The sequence below is a fragment of the Myzus persicae genome, unplaced genomic scaffold (genome assembly GCF_001856785.1).
Source record: "Myzus persicae strain clone G006 unplaced genomic scaffold, MPER_G0061.0, whole genome shotgun sequence".
NCBI lineage: Eukaryota > Metazoa > Arthropoda > Insecta > Hemiptera > Aphididae > Myzus > Myzus persicae.
In genome coordinates, this window is record NW_019101319.1 from 145437 (window position 1) to 160622 (window position 15186).

The 15186-nt window shown below is 29.9% G+C and overlaps 1 protein-coding gene across 1 annotated transcript in view; it reads right to left on the reverse strand.

Annotated features, from left to right (window-relative positions):
* Positions 1–15186, reverse strand: part of LOC111028629 (lipoma HMGIC fusion partner-like 1 protein) — a 247762-nt gene that overhangs the window by 57668 nt on the left and 174908 nt on the right. Inside the window, exon 4 of the mRNA XM_022307358.1 lies at positions 6621–6787. Within this exon, the coding sequence (XP_022163050.1) occupies positions 6621–6787 (167 nt within the window). The remainder of the gene's footprint in view (positions 1–6620; positions 6788–15186) is intronic.

The following is a 15186-nucleotide window of genomic DNA, read 5'->3' on the forward strand; positions in this document are numbered from 1 at the left end:
TACCTCGGTCGTCTCATTATAATCTGCAATAAGAACCACTATTTTATTATATTGGCACATTTTTTATTCTGAGGAAATTCGCCTTTATAATATAGGTGTTAAATATTAATGTATGGTATTTTTTTTTCATTTTAAATATTATTTATCAAGTATTTAGAAAAGCTCAACAAGTTTATCGTGGCACCCACATAAAAATATATTGAAAATTGAACTCCAATTGTACTTTAAAAAAGTCATTTTTCTATTCTATTGTAGTTTCCGTTTAAAATAGCTGAATAAATGTTATTATTGAGTTCCGGTTTTGACCAATTTTGGATAAATTGAAGCCTTGTTCAGAATCGGTTTTGCAACACTAGGTTTACCAATGTATATTACTACTGCAAGTATAATATTTTATTTTCAGGTGCAAAAAACTTTGCATATTTATGAGCATTAGATTTGGACACAATATTAGGTACATACGTAATTTAAATAATTTAATAAATAATTTTAATAATTGTCTATTAATTAATATATTTAGATAAACATTGTGCACGCAGGTACATTTTTTTTTTTTTTTGAGACACAATGACTATATTAATTATTGCTTTCCTTAAGGAAAAATGGTATTTTTCATTTATTTTATTACAATAATACAAATTTTAGTTTGATTGAATTTCATTATAAATACAATTTAAAAATGTGTTATTCAGTATGTACTTATATAGTTATAATAAATATATTATAAACATACTCAAAATGTTAGCAGTGCCGTATTTTTCATTTATTTTTCTGTTTAAATTTATCCATTTTAAATAATGTAATATCCATTTTCTGTTATAATCAAATCATTTTGTAAATATATTACTAGTTGAATAAACATAATAATCCTTGGCCGAAATGCCAGCAACCTTTACCAACCACCACCAACCTCTCCGTCAAGCCACAACACGCTCGTATTCTTATCACATACCACTTTAGCCAATTGGGCAGCATAATATTTTCAGATTGGGAAAGATAAAAAATTTATTTTTTAAAATAATAAATAATAATATTCACTGCAGAAATATTGATGTATTATGTAAAATATATTAAATGTATTAAACATTTAGGTAAACTAAATGTTATATTAATTGAATGCAGCACGTAAACAAATATCAAAAAACTAAACGCCTTTTGCTTTATTCGTGTTCGAACTCTAGAGTTGTACAATGTGCCTAAATCATTCTAATATATTAAAATATGTACTTTGTATTCTGTAAGAATAAAATTATATTTTACACTTTAAAGCACTTTAAAATTAAATGTTGTGATTCACACAATATTACAAATTTTTAGCAGTTCTTAAAGATGAATAATTATAAATAGAACATTTTTAATGATGGTTTTAAATTAAACAACTTCATCATTTAATTAAAACTTGTGTTTCAATGGTCCATACAATACATAAAGACTTATTAATTTTAGTGATGAGTTATTTACTCTTTAATTTTATTTTAAGTGTAAACACTAAATTTAATAACTTAAAATTACTCGTTGTATAATAAAACCATGACTGTCTAACCATAATCATGGTACTGAGACATTTCAGTGCAGACATTTTAGAGCGTGACAATATTCAACTTCGAAATTTTGAGTGCACGAAAATTGATCGCTTATACGACATTTGGGCTGTACAGAGTATAATATTATATAGACCTTATGACACTTGAGCGCCAGACAAGTCAGCGCCATCATATTTATTAAAATAATATACTTAATGATTAAACTATTTAATTATAATTTAATTAAAATACATCCCGGTAATAAAATATAACAAGTTAATTAATTATTAAATTATAACTATAATTATTATGAAACAAACTATATAAATATTAATTATATTATTAAGTAAACCATTTATGTAAATTAAAACTTTGGGATATACCAAGGTAAGTATTCATTGAGTGCTCGAGCAGAATAATTGTTGAGCGCAGAAATTATCTCACCCAATTATTGACGGTTTACCCATAATCATTACGACAGATTAAACACAATTATTTAAAGATCATTGACACCGGTCGAAAATATTTGTGACAACGACTTTGACTTATAGGCTATTAATTTTGAGGAAAAATAATGTAAGTTATTCATTTGAATTAAAATAAAATACACATAGATAAATTTATATTTACTTCATTAAACTATTCTATCAATATTTTAGTAACCGGATGACTTTTAAGCGAATAGACTTCTGGTTAGTTTATGTAAACTTATGAGCTGGAGATTAATTTCTTGAGGTCCCTGATTATAAGAAATACAATTATTACAAGACTTTTGAGAACTTTTATATTACCCATCAATATCGGTCGAAAATATTTGCGACAACGCGTTTGTTACAAGATTTGAATTTTGAGGAAAAAAAATGTATAAACCTAGGTATAGGTAAATATATATTTATTTCAATTAACTATTCTATCGATATCTTAGTAACCGGGTGATTTCTAAGCGAACGGACTTCTGGTTAGGTTATGGAAACTGATGACCTGGGAAAACATTTCTTGAGATACCTGATCATAAAAATTCTTTAAATAACGGAAATATAGCATGGCCAATGATGGGGAGGGGATTTGCGCATTAGTATTTTATTTGAGAAATCGAGTGGAAACTGGATAAAACTATAAAAGCTACACTGATTTGGCAGGGATTCCAAATTTTGAAATCGATTATTCTTGTTCCTAAAATATAAATTTATGCTGTAAATATGATAATATTTACTATGAGCAAATAATGAAATAATAATGTTATCATATTCAGCAATAGCCAATTAAAAATTCGTTCTATTTGATTAGTGGTTGCTTTAACTATACTAATCATCAATATTCTGTATACAAACAAAATTCACTTTAAGCACCTTAGTACCACTTTCATTTTAATAGTATCATTTTAATATCAGTCAACACTGTAACATAAATTTAATAAAAAGAATATATACTATATTATACAATTCAAACAAATGTCAATGTACAGTTTACAACATTTGTATTCTCGTGTATAATAGTATAGAAACTGAATGTAATAACAACAAAATCGTTAAATGAGAAAATCATTTGGAATTACTGTTATGACGTGGTATAAACATTACACAGTATATAATTGTCCATGTTTGGTTATTAAAATTACAGTTAAAAAAGTTACAAATATTATGTTCCTCGTTGACGGTCGGTCTTGACAATTTCAAAATGCTATAATCATTTTGGCGGGTAAAAATAATTAAGAAAGGCCAAATTGACAATAGACAATAATATTAAAGATACTTCTTACTTAAACTTGCTGGTAAACATTTCGTTTAGGTTCACATTTACTTTTACGATGTCAATTATTTTGATTAAGGTCTTGAGCCGCATTAAAGAACCAGTGTCAGTTAATGTTTTCTTTTATCTGACTATCTGCTAATATCTTTACATTTAGTAGCGTAGTCCGTCGTCGGCTGATGTTTCTCGACAAAGTAAATGCGTGTCGAACGGTCATCAAAACTCCGCAGTAAACTGCCCGAGAATTAAGTTTTTTAATTCGCTTTAGAAACCTTTAATAATGGCTTAAATTGTCTTTTATTTGAAATGACAAATTAGACATATCATATAAAATATTGAAAGCCCCTCAGCACGTAATAAAAAAAAAAAATATTTGCCAATTATTCCAAACTTTGCTCTTTAGTATACACTGAAAAATGTTTGCAATCAAATTGTATTATCATATCAGTCGTAGTCGGCAGAGTTTTTGTCCCTATTTAAATCAATTCAATAGATACTTTTCGTATGAAAGAAATGAAAAAAAATGCATTATATATTGAAGACGATTTTCAAAAAAAAAGTTAAGTAAGAAAATATCTGGTTGACAATATTAATAATTTCGGATGTATCTATACAGAGTGGTTCGCCAAACATACTTACCCCTATTTTTCCTTAAATAATGCATTTTTCAAATTCTTGAATTTGTTTGTACTACTTAAGGAGTGTCCTGTGACATTACAAACTTCTGTTTTTCAAATGTAAACTCCTCTTTTCTACTGTACATTATTGCGTTCATATTTTTTTTGAAAATTGTTATGTACCTAATTCAAAATTCGAATGAGTTGTCTTTAGTTGTTAAAATGTTTGTACTAATGATAATAGTCCTAAATGTGGTTTTATAAAAATATAAAATAGACTTAATGTTAGAACTAGTGGGCAATTTTTACAAATTATTAATATTGATAGAATAATAGAAGAATAAAATAATACAGTAATGACTAACATTTTCAAATTATCGTAGCTCTTACATCTTATACAACTATTACTCATGAACCTTTTATCCTTAGAACATAATGTAAAATAATTCAACAACTACTAGTACTGAATTTTGATTCTGATAAGTCAAATTTTTAGAAAAGTTATTCACTGAATAATTTACAATTGAAAGGGGTATTTTAATTTTAATTTTAAAAGTAAAATGTTGTACCTTCAGATAACACACCTTAATAGTAGTACAAACATTATCAAAAATTTGAAAATATGGTTTTTATGTATAATTTGAAATTAAAAAAATCAGATTTTACATAACTGCAGCTTTCTTGAAGAAAAAAGGGAGTGAGCATACTCGGCGAATCACCCTGTATAGTGTATATGGCTATATTAATACGAACAGAAATGTTTGAAATTATTACATTTCGAGTAATACATAATACAGACATAATATTACAGTAAATATTATTTTCTATAAAAAGTTAGAATGAAAATACCAGTATTTTTTCAATTATGATAAATTTAAGAATGGTATTATTAAACTATTTTCATCGAGATTCTTAATATCTGACATTCTTATCAGACAATAGTAATACCTACCTATATGGTTATAATATTATACGCTGATACAAATATTTTTTTTCTTATTAAAATGTCAAACAAATAATATTAATAAAAAACTGTTTAAAATGTATACAGAATTATGTGCACATAATGTTAATATAATTCTGAAGTCAAATTGTTCAAGTGATAACTAAAATAAAAATGAAAATAGGTATATACACGGGTACACAAAAGAATTCGATGACAACGAAAAATACTATTGTGGTTGGGAGATAATCATTGTACCAAGTTGATGAAAAGGAAATATGTAAGCTGTATGAGAAAATTCCTACAGTGTAAATCTTTGGAGTGTAATCGAAGGAATGGCAATCATTGCAGTTTGTTTTGCCCGGGTGGTTTCATTTGAAATTACTAACCCAAGTTGTGAGTGTTATAGATCAGATCTTCTGTTTCCATGAGTGTTTCATAAGTTGCAACTTAATGAGACGATATTGTGGTCGATACACCGACGACTACACAAACAATTTGATTCGAAGATTCAAAATTGAAACGATTAAAATAGGTTGAAAATGCTTACGGTATACATAATATAAAAGACAGTTTTTGAGGAAATAGTTTCGCCATTTCTGCTATTATAGATTCTGAGAGCGACGATTAATGTAGTGACTCTACTACTCTAGTGTATTTAATTTTTAAAATTAAATTGTTTCTTCTGATTTTAAATAAGTACCTTTAGAACATTGACATATTTATTTGGAAAATATTTTTTTTCTTATTCTCATCAACAATTGTCATTTCAATCTAACGTATAGATAATTAAATTGCAAGTAGCAATGTAAATGCATAACAAAATATCCTTAGCAATATTGACTGACAGTCAGTCTATGATCAGAATCATATTTCATCGTATGCAATGATTTCAAATTTGTCATTGAACACATCACATTTCAGTAACCTACTCGATGACAAAGTACACTCGACAGTCGACACCTACTGTACGACAGAACGACTTCTCTTGTATTCATTTCGATGGATTTAATAAATTCGATATGTGAATATATTTTTTGATAAGAGTTTATTTAAAAAAAACTGATTTAGTTTTGTTTGTACAACACATTATATAATGTACACGAATAATAAACTGTGCAGTGTGCAGCGAACTAAAAAATATATAATATTATAAAAATTTTTCTCATATTATAAAATGTAGTTCATGCATTACTCGGTTGTAGAATATTGCTTCTGAACATTCTCAGAGCTGCGAATATGTGCCATGGTTTTTCGATACTCATTTGTGTACGTTGTAATTTAAAACCATATTTTCCACAAAGAGGGGACCAGAGCGAAAATAACAAAACGATAGTCGGTAATCTTCTTAAAAGTTTAATTTCAAAAAACCAACTTTACTGGAAAAGAGGGTAGGTGGGATATCTGCTTTCGGGTGCCATTACGTGTTTGCACTGCTAAAACGGTCACACGTCGTCGAAGTTTTGAAAGCGTTATGACAGTGGGCCATTAGCGACAACGGCGGCTGTATCTGAGGCTCTTGTGTGGGGCTGAAGGGATAGCGAGCAGGTCATTTTTTTCCACTCTGATCCTCCTCGTCTATGAAGTCGTCATGAATAACTCAACGGGCGAACAACACATTTTTAAGGGTCTTTTTTTCGGATTTTTTTTTTTTATTATTCTCAGGAAGTATAATGGGATACGTGACTTGTTCCGGAATCATAGAATCAATAATGTCCTGCGAGAAGGGAGAAGAAAAAAACAAAAAACAAAAAATGAAAAAAAAAACCGAAAATAAAATACACTTACCAGCTAACAGCTGCAGGTATCCGGCGACTTTAGCTGTCGACTTTTGGATAACATGTGTCACGCAACATGCAGATACAGCAGATACCGCCACAATAACAGTGATTGCAGTCGCACCTCCTATAAGAATCGTACTTATCTGCCACCATACACTTGGAATGTCGTTGAACCTGCAATCGTCATATCGTATTTTTAACAGGTATTACAGAGCTCAAAAGCGATTAGTCTTATGTTACAAACACAATTTTACAATATTGATCAATAAAAACAATATAGCATAGACCTATTGGACCTATACTTTAAATGCACAATTTAATTTTAAATATGCACTTTCAAAAAATATATTACGTTCCGTGGAAAAAAAATATGCAACATCATAATAATATTTTTAATTAAAAGTATCGCGTTCGCGAAAAGAAATTGAAAAGTAAAAGACGGTAATTATAATTTTTCTAAGCTTCATATCCATATTCCATACACCCAGTGCTAGATTACCCATAATTGGCTATGTAGGCGTCTGTCGCTATAGCCTTTCCAGCGGTCCGCCTAATACGGATATCAACATTTTTAACAATATTTTTTCTATTTTTAAATCTATTTAATTCTACGATCAATAGAATCCGATGTTCATTCTCTATCATTTTTAGAGTTGAATTGATACAATAATATGTTCTTTTCCGAGTTCAGTATAGAAACATTTAAATCGATAAACTAAGATTCGGGTCTTTTGACAGTCATGTGATCACGAAATACGCTTCAATTGAATGAACCTTTTCGCAGATAAAACTACTGAAAGTTATTACCATTGATCTCAATTACTACGTCAAAACTGATGAATGTGACCACTGAATACAATGTCAGTTATTATTATAGTCTTCAAGTAAGTGCATTTTTTTCTGATCATGGGTGTAAATTATACCTACCCGACAATGACGTATCTATGTTTATTTAAACTAGGTAGTATAAAAGTATATGTGAATATTTTATTCATCAAGTAAAAAGTTTTCAAACACAATGATAAGTTCAACCCGATTTTCAAAAGTTATCAAGCTTCAAATAATTATAATTCATTTTTATTTGACGTATTATCTTATTCTACGACTAAAGACCACACAATATTATATCGTTCGATTTTGTTTATTTTTCATTTTTAAATAATAAATAAGATACAGGGTGGGGTGACTTATGAATTTGGTGTATCATTATAGTTTGAACTCTTTTACATTTTTGAATTTATTATTTTTTTTTTGATCCAAAATCTAATCATAGCAAACTACACGAGCAAAAAAAAACATTTTAATGATGACCGATCGAAAAAATTATTCCCTTAAATCCAGCCTTTAGATTTGTTTCAAACACGATGTGGAAAATTGCAATAAACTATAACTTTGTTGTTTATATAAATAATAATAACCACATAAAATGAGTAATTCTGGTGAAAAACTTTAACAGAGAATACATATAGGGAAGAAAACAATTCTTTTTCAAAACAATATTTTCTGCTGCCAAAGTCGTTTCCGTTATTGTTTTTCCGGTTCAGTGGATGTTTGCAATTGTTTGAGACACGCAGACGTATGGTACGCGTATACAATACGCAATTAAATCGGATTTGCCCGTCGTCGAACTAATACCCGTATGATATCAGAGGACTTCATAACTCGTACGCGGTATTTCACTTCTCCCGATTGTCTTCTCTTTCACACACTCTCGTCGTGTCTGCTATTAACCCTCCTTCTGATTATATTTCCATCCATCTGTCTCTCGCTCAGTACACAATTTATATAATATTAATATAATATCGTACCTACACATATTATATCCGTATGCCTATCGGTGAACGCATATACCTGCATCAATTCAGGGAGCTGTCCGAGTTCGATTGTGTTTCCGCTAACAATAAGGCACTCGACAAACAAAATAATAATAATAACAATTATTATTATTATTGCTGTTCTTGTATCGTTTCAAGACGAACGCGGGGCATATCGCATACCTGTATACACTGCTATTACTAAGAACAATTTATTGCTGTCGAACAGATGGAAAAATTAATATCGCAGTGGCACGAGTGTTCGGGAGATGGCGAATACTTTGGTGGGCCTTTTAAAGATGATTCACACTGAAACACGTACCTACGACAGCCAACGTTGCTCGTGCACGACGACGACGACGTATAAAGCGTTCATAAAATCGAAACACACTTATAATATACACATACAATATTATATGTACGTCGTGTTGTAGAGAGAGGGTTTTTTGTATATATTTTTTATTTCATCGGCCGTTACGTCGTTTCGATAAATTCCACATGGAGATTTATACGGGAAAGGTTTTCACCCCTGAAAGACATCATACATGGATATCCCATGTGCAGTATGTTTGATCGCATGCGGAGAATGTTGCAGTGGGTAATAATATATTATTATCAAAGGAGAAAATCGAGTAAGACCCACCCACGCCGTTTACTGCTCATCGCTCATCATCGATACACTGTAATACGATCGTTACAATATTATTATTGCCTATTATTATTATTATGCGTTAAACATCGGCGGAACCGTCGGATATATTATTATAAACTTTTGTACCTGCTATGAAATGCACAATGTAGATCTGTAATATATTTCATTGAATGCGACAATAGACAACACGGTGCATATATAATACAGGTACGATAAAAATAATAATATATAAACGTGCAATTAGATTATTACTTGAGTGATAAGCAACTCCCTCAGTCAAACGGATTTGTTGAAATTTCATTCAATAAATTAAAATACAAGTCAAATGTATATTAATGTGTATACGCATGCGATACTTGAAAAATACATAATATTATACATTTCATGTATTATGAGTTTTTTATTATTATAAATGCAAATAAATTGTAATAAAAATGTTAACATCAATAATCGTAATATGAATCATTTAAACTTTCACAAAAAAAAATGTTGTTACTTTATCAGTGTTCCATAAATTTTTAAATATTTTAGTTTATCCAAATAAATGCCCAACACATTATATTATTATAGCAAACAAAAACAACGAAAATCTAATACAATTTAAAGTAGATAATATGCCCTATATTTATAATTTTCTATAATACCATGTGTAGGTAATAAAACGGTGAAACAATAATACACCGATTGAGTTATATGATATTATTGAATAAATGTAAATACAATATCATAAGTAACTACGAGTCCTTAGCCAACGACGACTATGCTCATCAGATTATATCATAATAATGAGAAGTGCTCACAGCTTGTTATGAAGGATGGTTATTAAGGTAATCCGATAGATGAACAGGTACCACAGAGGGTTCTTTGCTCTTGTTACACTAACTGAGCATAACCAATATCATTCGACAGACATCGAGGCAATATTATATTATTTGATCTGATATATACATTTACATTCAGTCCCTCATCTACGTCCCTCAGATGGACTTTAAAGACAAATGCAGGGAGATTATGGATAGAAATACTATAATATCAAGAAGTAACTATTTAATATCAGAAAATGAACTCATATGAAAAGGTTTTCACCTAATTTTATAACATTTTTAAAAGAAACAGTTTTAGTATGGATAAAAATATGCAATCCATGCGATTAAACCTATATGCTTTAGTCCAGCGGTTCTCAACCTTTTTAAATCCACGTACACAGTTGGAACATTTTCAAGTACCACTTGAAAAAACAACGATGTTTCTTGCCCATCAAAAATGTATACTTTTTTACATTATGGAATTTTATTTTATTAGGAACTTCAAAATTATGATATAATAATAGGTACATTCATTTAATGCATACAAATAAAATGAAATATGTACAGTTAATATTTATATTATTATTAATCTTAAATAAACCGAATTATACTTAACGTGAACAATGACAAATTCCATTTTTTTTCATAAAGTTAGATCTGTTTGGCGTATCCCTTATGAGATTTCGGTATACCTCAAGTTGAGAAACTCTGGTTTAGTCAATATTAAAGATAAATTTAACTTAAGTAGAAGTCATTTATCAATAATATAATAGATATTCCTTAAGGCATAAGTAGTACATATTCGTATAGTTAACTTCAAAAATAAAACTATGAACTATTGTTTGTGGTATATGAAAGAATGTTAAATAACAGTGCCTAAATCACAATATAAATATTAAAAAGTACGAAATACATTCTAAAAAATACGAAAAAAAATAGGTACCCACATTTTGATAAATATGTTATATTTATTAGGGTATATTATTAATTATAGATAAAGTAAAAATAATGTATAATAAGATTACAGATCCAAAATGTTAGAACTTACGAATGTAGCTAATGAAAACTAATATCAGTGTTATTAATTATTATTACGAACGAAAAAATAATAAACTGAATAAATGTGATATAAAATGATAATTTAGATTTAATAATTTTTAAGGTGTAATATGAAGTATTCTTTTTATTAATCTCGATTAAGTAAAATGTTATAAGAAATGAATAACTTTCCATTGTACGAGATAGCTGTGTGCTTGAAAAAATATTTTTTATTTAGTTTTGAAGTTATTTAAATAAAGCAACAAACGAAACGTTATGAATGTCTTAAAACTAAATTAAAACATAAACATTTATTAGTAATAATAGCCAGTAGTGTAGTTATTGGTACAGAATATGAACAGTTTTAAAACTCGTTGAAGTAAAACATAAGTTTAATGTAATGGTTGTTTCATTTTTAATTAAGTAGGTAAACTATTTGATAATATTAATGGATAGATACTTTATAAATAAAGATTTTCAAATTAAAAATATTTATTATTTATAGCATAGTGATAAAAAATATTAACATGGAAACAAAAGATGTTTTGTTGTGTTATGTGAATCATGCATTCAATTGTCCAGGTGATTAAGGCAAGCATTTTACTACTAAGTAAAATTATAGACTCTCGGTTTCATGAAGAAGTATCCACTTGGTGAATTTTTTATATTAATATCTCGGTGTAGAAATAAGTAATAACAGTTTCCATTTCTTGAAAAGAACGGTTTCACTAAATATATTATGTTATACAATTGTGAATGTATTATGTTATACACAATACATAATATACTTGAATATGATGTATAAACTATTCATATAAGTTATAACTTATAAGTATATTATAATATGTTGGCATGAGTAATAAACTTAATTAAAAATCATACTTTGTTATATTGTATTGATTTCTGAAGTTTCGTTTTTATACATAGTAATTTCTCAAAGATGTATTTAATTTTAAATTGAAAAAGTATTTACTTGTGACCATGCGTTGTCAGTTGTCACTTTAATTGTTTGTTGGTGGTTGCTTTTATTAGGATGTATACAGATAATGTGGTTTCCGTTACGAAAGCGGGTTTTTTTTATACAGGAAGGTCTTATTGTTTCATATTTTTAGAAAAATAATTATTAAATGAAAATACACCTGTATGAATATTACTATAAAGTCTATATAAATTTAAGTGAATTTTGCTCAGCCACATGAATGATTATTGATATAATTTTTGCATGGTTAAACAACAACAATACATAATACTTTATTAAATACGAATTAATTAATCGGTCAATTAAGGCCGGTGAGGGTCCAGTGAACTGTCTAAGTTCTAACGAACTATTCCTTACGTCCCAACAACACAGGAATTGTAATACGCATCAAAATAATACTTAGAAGCTATTAAAATATATTATGATAATTTATATCATTAAGTTTGATATCGGTTAAGTGTACGCAATCTTCCAAGGACTTGAAATTATTGGTTAATGTGTGCTCGTGAGTGGGTTTCATCGGTTTATACCATGTTTGCGTTTTAACGCGTGTTCAACTTAAAACTAAAAGGTATCTTTCACAAAAGATATACATAACTGATAAAATTCATTCTGCAACTTTCATCATATTATCTACGAGTTGTGTTTAAGTATAAAGTTACCATTGACTTACGGGACACGGCTGCCGGATTTTAAAATATTACACAACACACTATCAGCGAAAAATAGTACTTTTAATATAATATGTAATAATATCATGATCAAACGTTGTAATAGTAAGTTCAAAATCACCTATTATAGACGATTTATGTGTTTAATAATAAATCACTACAATATTATATTAAAGTAAATATTATGAGGTTAAATATTAAAATAATATTAAATTCAACTGAAGTTTTTTATTTCCGTGGAAACTAAAAAAATGATAATAACGTTTCCCAGAAAAAAATATGTACTAACACAACGGGAAGAAAGCTGAGGACTTTTGAAAATAAAGTCTGGAGAAAAATACGATTACTAGAAGCTCACACGGGAGAATGGCCAAGGAGATACAACAGTGAATTACAGGTGGAAATGGGAAGGTTAGGTTAGGATAGGTAACTAACTTTATTAAATGCCAGGGGATACAATGGCTTGGACACATTATACGTAGGATAGAAAACGACGCATTTAGAGCAGCCCTTGAACGGGTACCTCAAGGGAAAAGGCCACGAGGCAGACCCAGAAAAAGATGGCTGGATAGAGTAGAGGATGAATTGGAGAGATAGGGGATTGAGAAGTTGAAAGACCTAGTACAAGACTGAGACAGGTGGCGGCCAAAACTTTTAGAGAGTAGTTTTGCAAATGAAATAAGATGAAGGAGAAGAATAATAATAAGCAGAAGATGATAGCCAGATACTCGATTTAGGTACCCATTCTTTTTGGCCTGAATTCGTACAATTTCATTAACCACTGATAATACGTTACGTCCAATCTATTTCTTTATTATCTACGATTGTATTTCAAAAATATTTTATTAGACACCTTGGTCTATTAAAACAAACATTTTACCAAAGCTGCGCTCAAACTCGTATGCGTTAAGTCAGCCTGAGAAACTTTTCTGTACCATATAATATGTAGACACTTTTTTATTTGTATACTAGCTGATACTGTCCCGTCGACGTATACAGTACATAATATATTATAATAATTTGTGCTATTATACTAAGGTATATAGGTTCCTACTTTGCAGTTAAATAATAATAGTAATAACATTAAATGCGACCGAAGCGTATATTTTACTTCCACGGAAGCATGGGAGATGACATTAATAATATGTTTACCAGAAAAAATTATAGAAAAAAATTCGAATTTAATATTGAAATTCTCTAGATATTCGTTCCGGTCTTAATATCGCATGCGAATTAATTCATTATAATGCGTCAGAATTCAAACACATTTTATCAATTACCTATGCACCTTTGAAACATATTATATTTTACCAAAGTTGCGTTTCAAACTCGGATGCGTTAAGTCAGCCGGGGAATCCTTTCCGTACCATATAATATGTATACACTTTTTTATTTATGTACAGATACTGCAGACTCTCCATCTCTCCATCTCTGTCCCGTGTACACGGTACATAATATAATACATAATAGTGTAACAGGATAAATAGATCGATATTTATATTTTATATTCTCGTGTTCCGAAGGAGCGGCTCGTGATTTATATTAAACGAAAAGTTGTGTTTTTTTTTTATTGGTAAACAGACAAAACGTCTATCCAAACGTAAAAACGTACAATACAGTATAAGATATAATATTATTACTATTATCATTTCGCGTAGTGCAGTTCTATTCATGTTCGCACGGGGTCGCAAATATAATATTATATACGTTGTACATATTTTTTTTTTTTTTTACCAACAGTGGTTGGTGGTGTACGACCTTTGTGTTATCGTAAAACGCGACGGCGGAACGGTTTTGTTTCGTTTTATTTATTTTTTTTTTTCGGATCGGTTGGGTTAGGATTGGGTGGAGGTGGTGCACTGTTTCGGCAGACGATAATGTGAAGATGATCGCTTGGTACATTCTACGGAACTGGCGGCGGCGGCGTCGACGGTAGCCAAATCGTTAATCTTTCTTGTTTTCCGTCGTCACACAACAATATAAACGTTTATTTATCTATTTTTATTCGGGCGAGAATAAAAAAAGAGAAAAATACAAAACAATAAAACAATAAATAATAATAATAAAAAAAATATAACAAATATCGTATCTCTATACGTATATAATATATATATATATATATATATTCGCGATAACGGTAGGATTTATATCGTTTAATATTTATTTTTTTTTCTTGCGCTTGCCGGCTGAAATTAATAATGCGTGCCCGCCGGCCGTTCGTTTCATAACATTATCCATTCGTTATTCATCGAGCCCGGCACATTCACCCCCCCCCCCTCCAAGGCATGACACACCCCCGACCCATCCCCGCCGACTCCACACTTAGTTGCTATTTCACTGTATTATTCTCCCTTATATAATGTACACCTCGCTTTCCGCCGCTTTCTCCTGCTCCGTCAGCTGTAGCCCTTTATGGCGCGCGTGGGTATACCTAAGTCTGTGTGTGGGTGTGAGTGCGCGGGTAAGTGCGTGTGGGTGTGTGTGTGTGTCCGGTGCAAATAAATTCGTTCAGGATAATTACATCACGTATAACCGGGACCGCCAGCTAACCGCGGTCGTGACCACTCTTTTTATTTCGCCCCGTTCCCCGTGGCCATTTCCACCCCTCTCTCC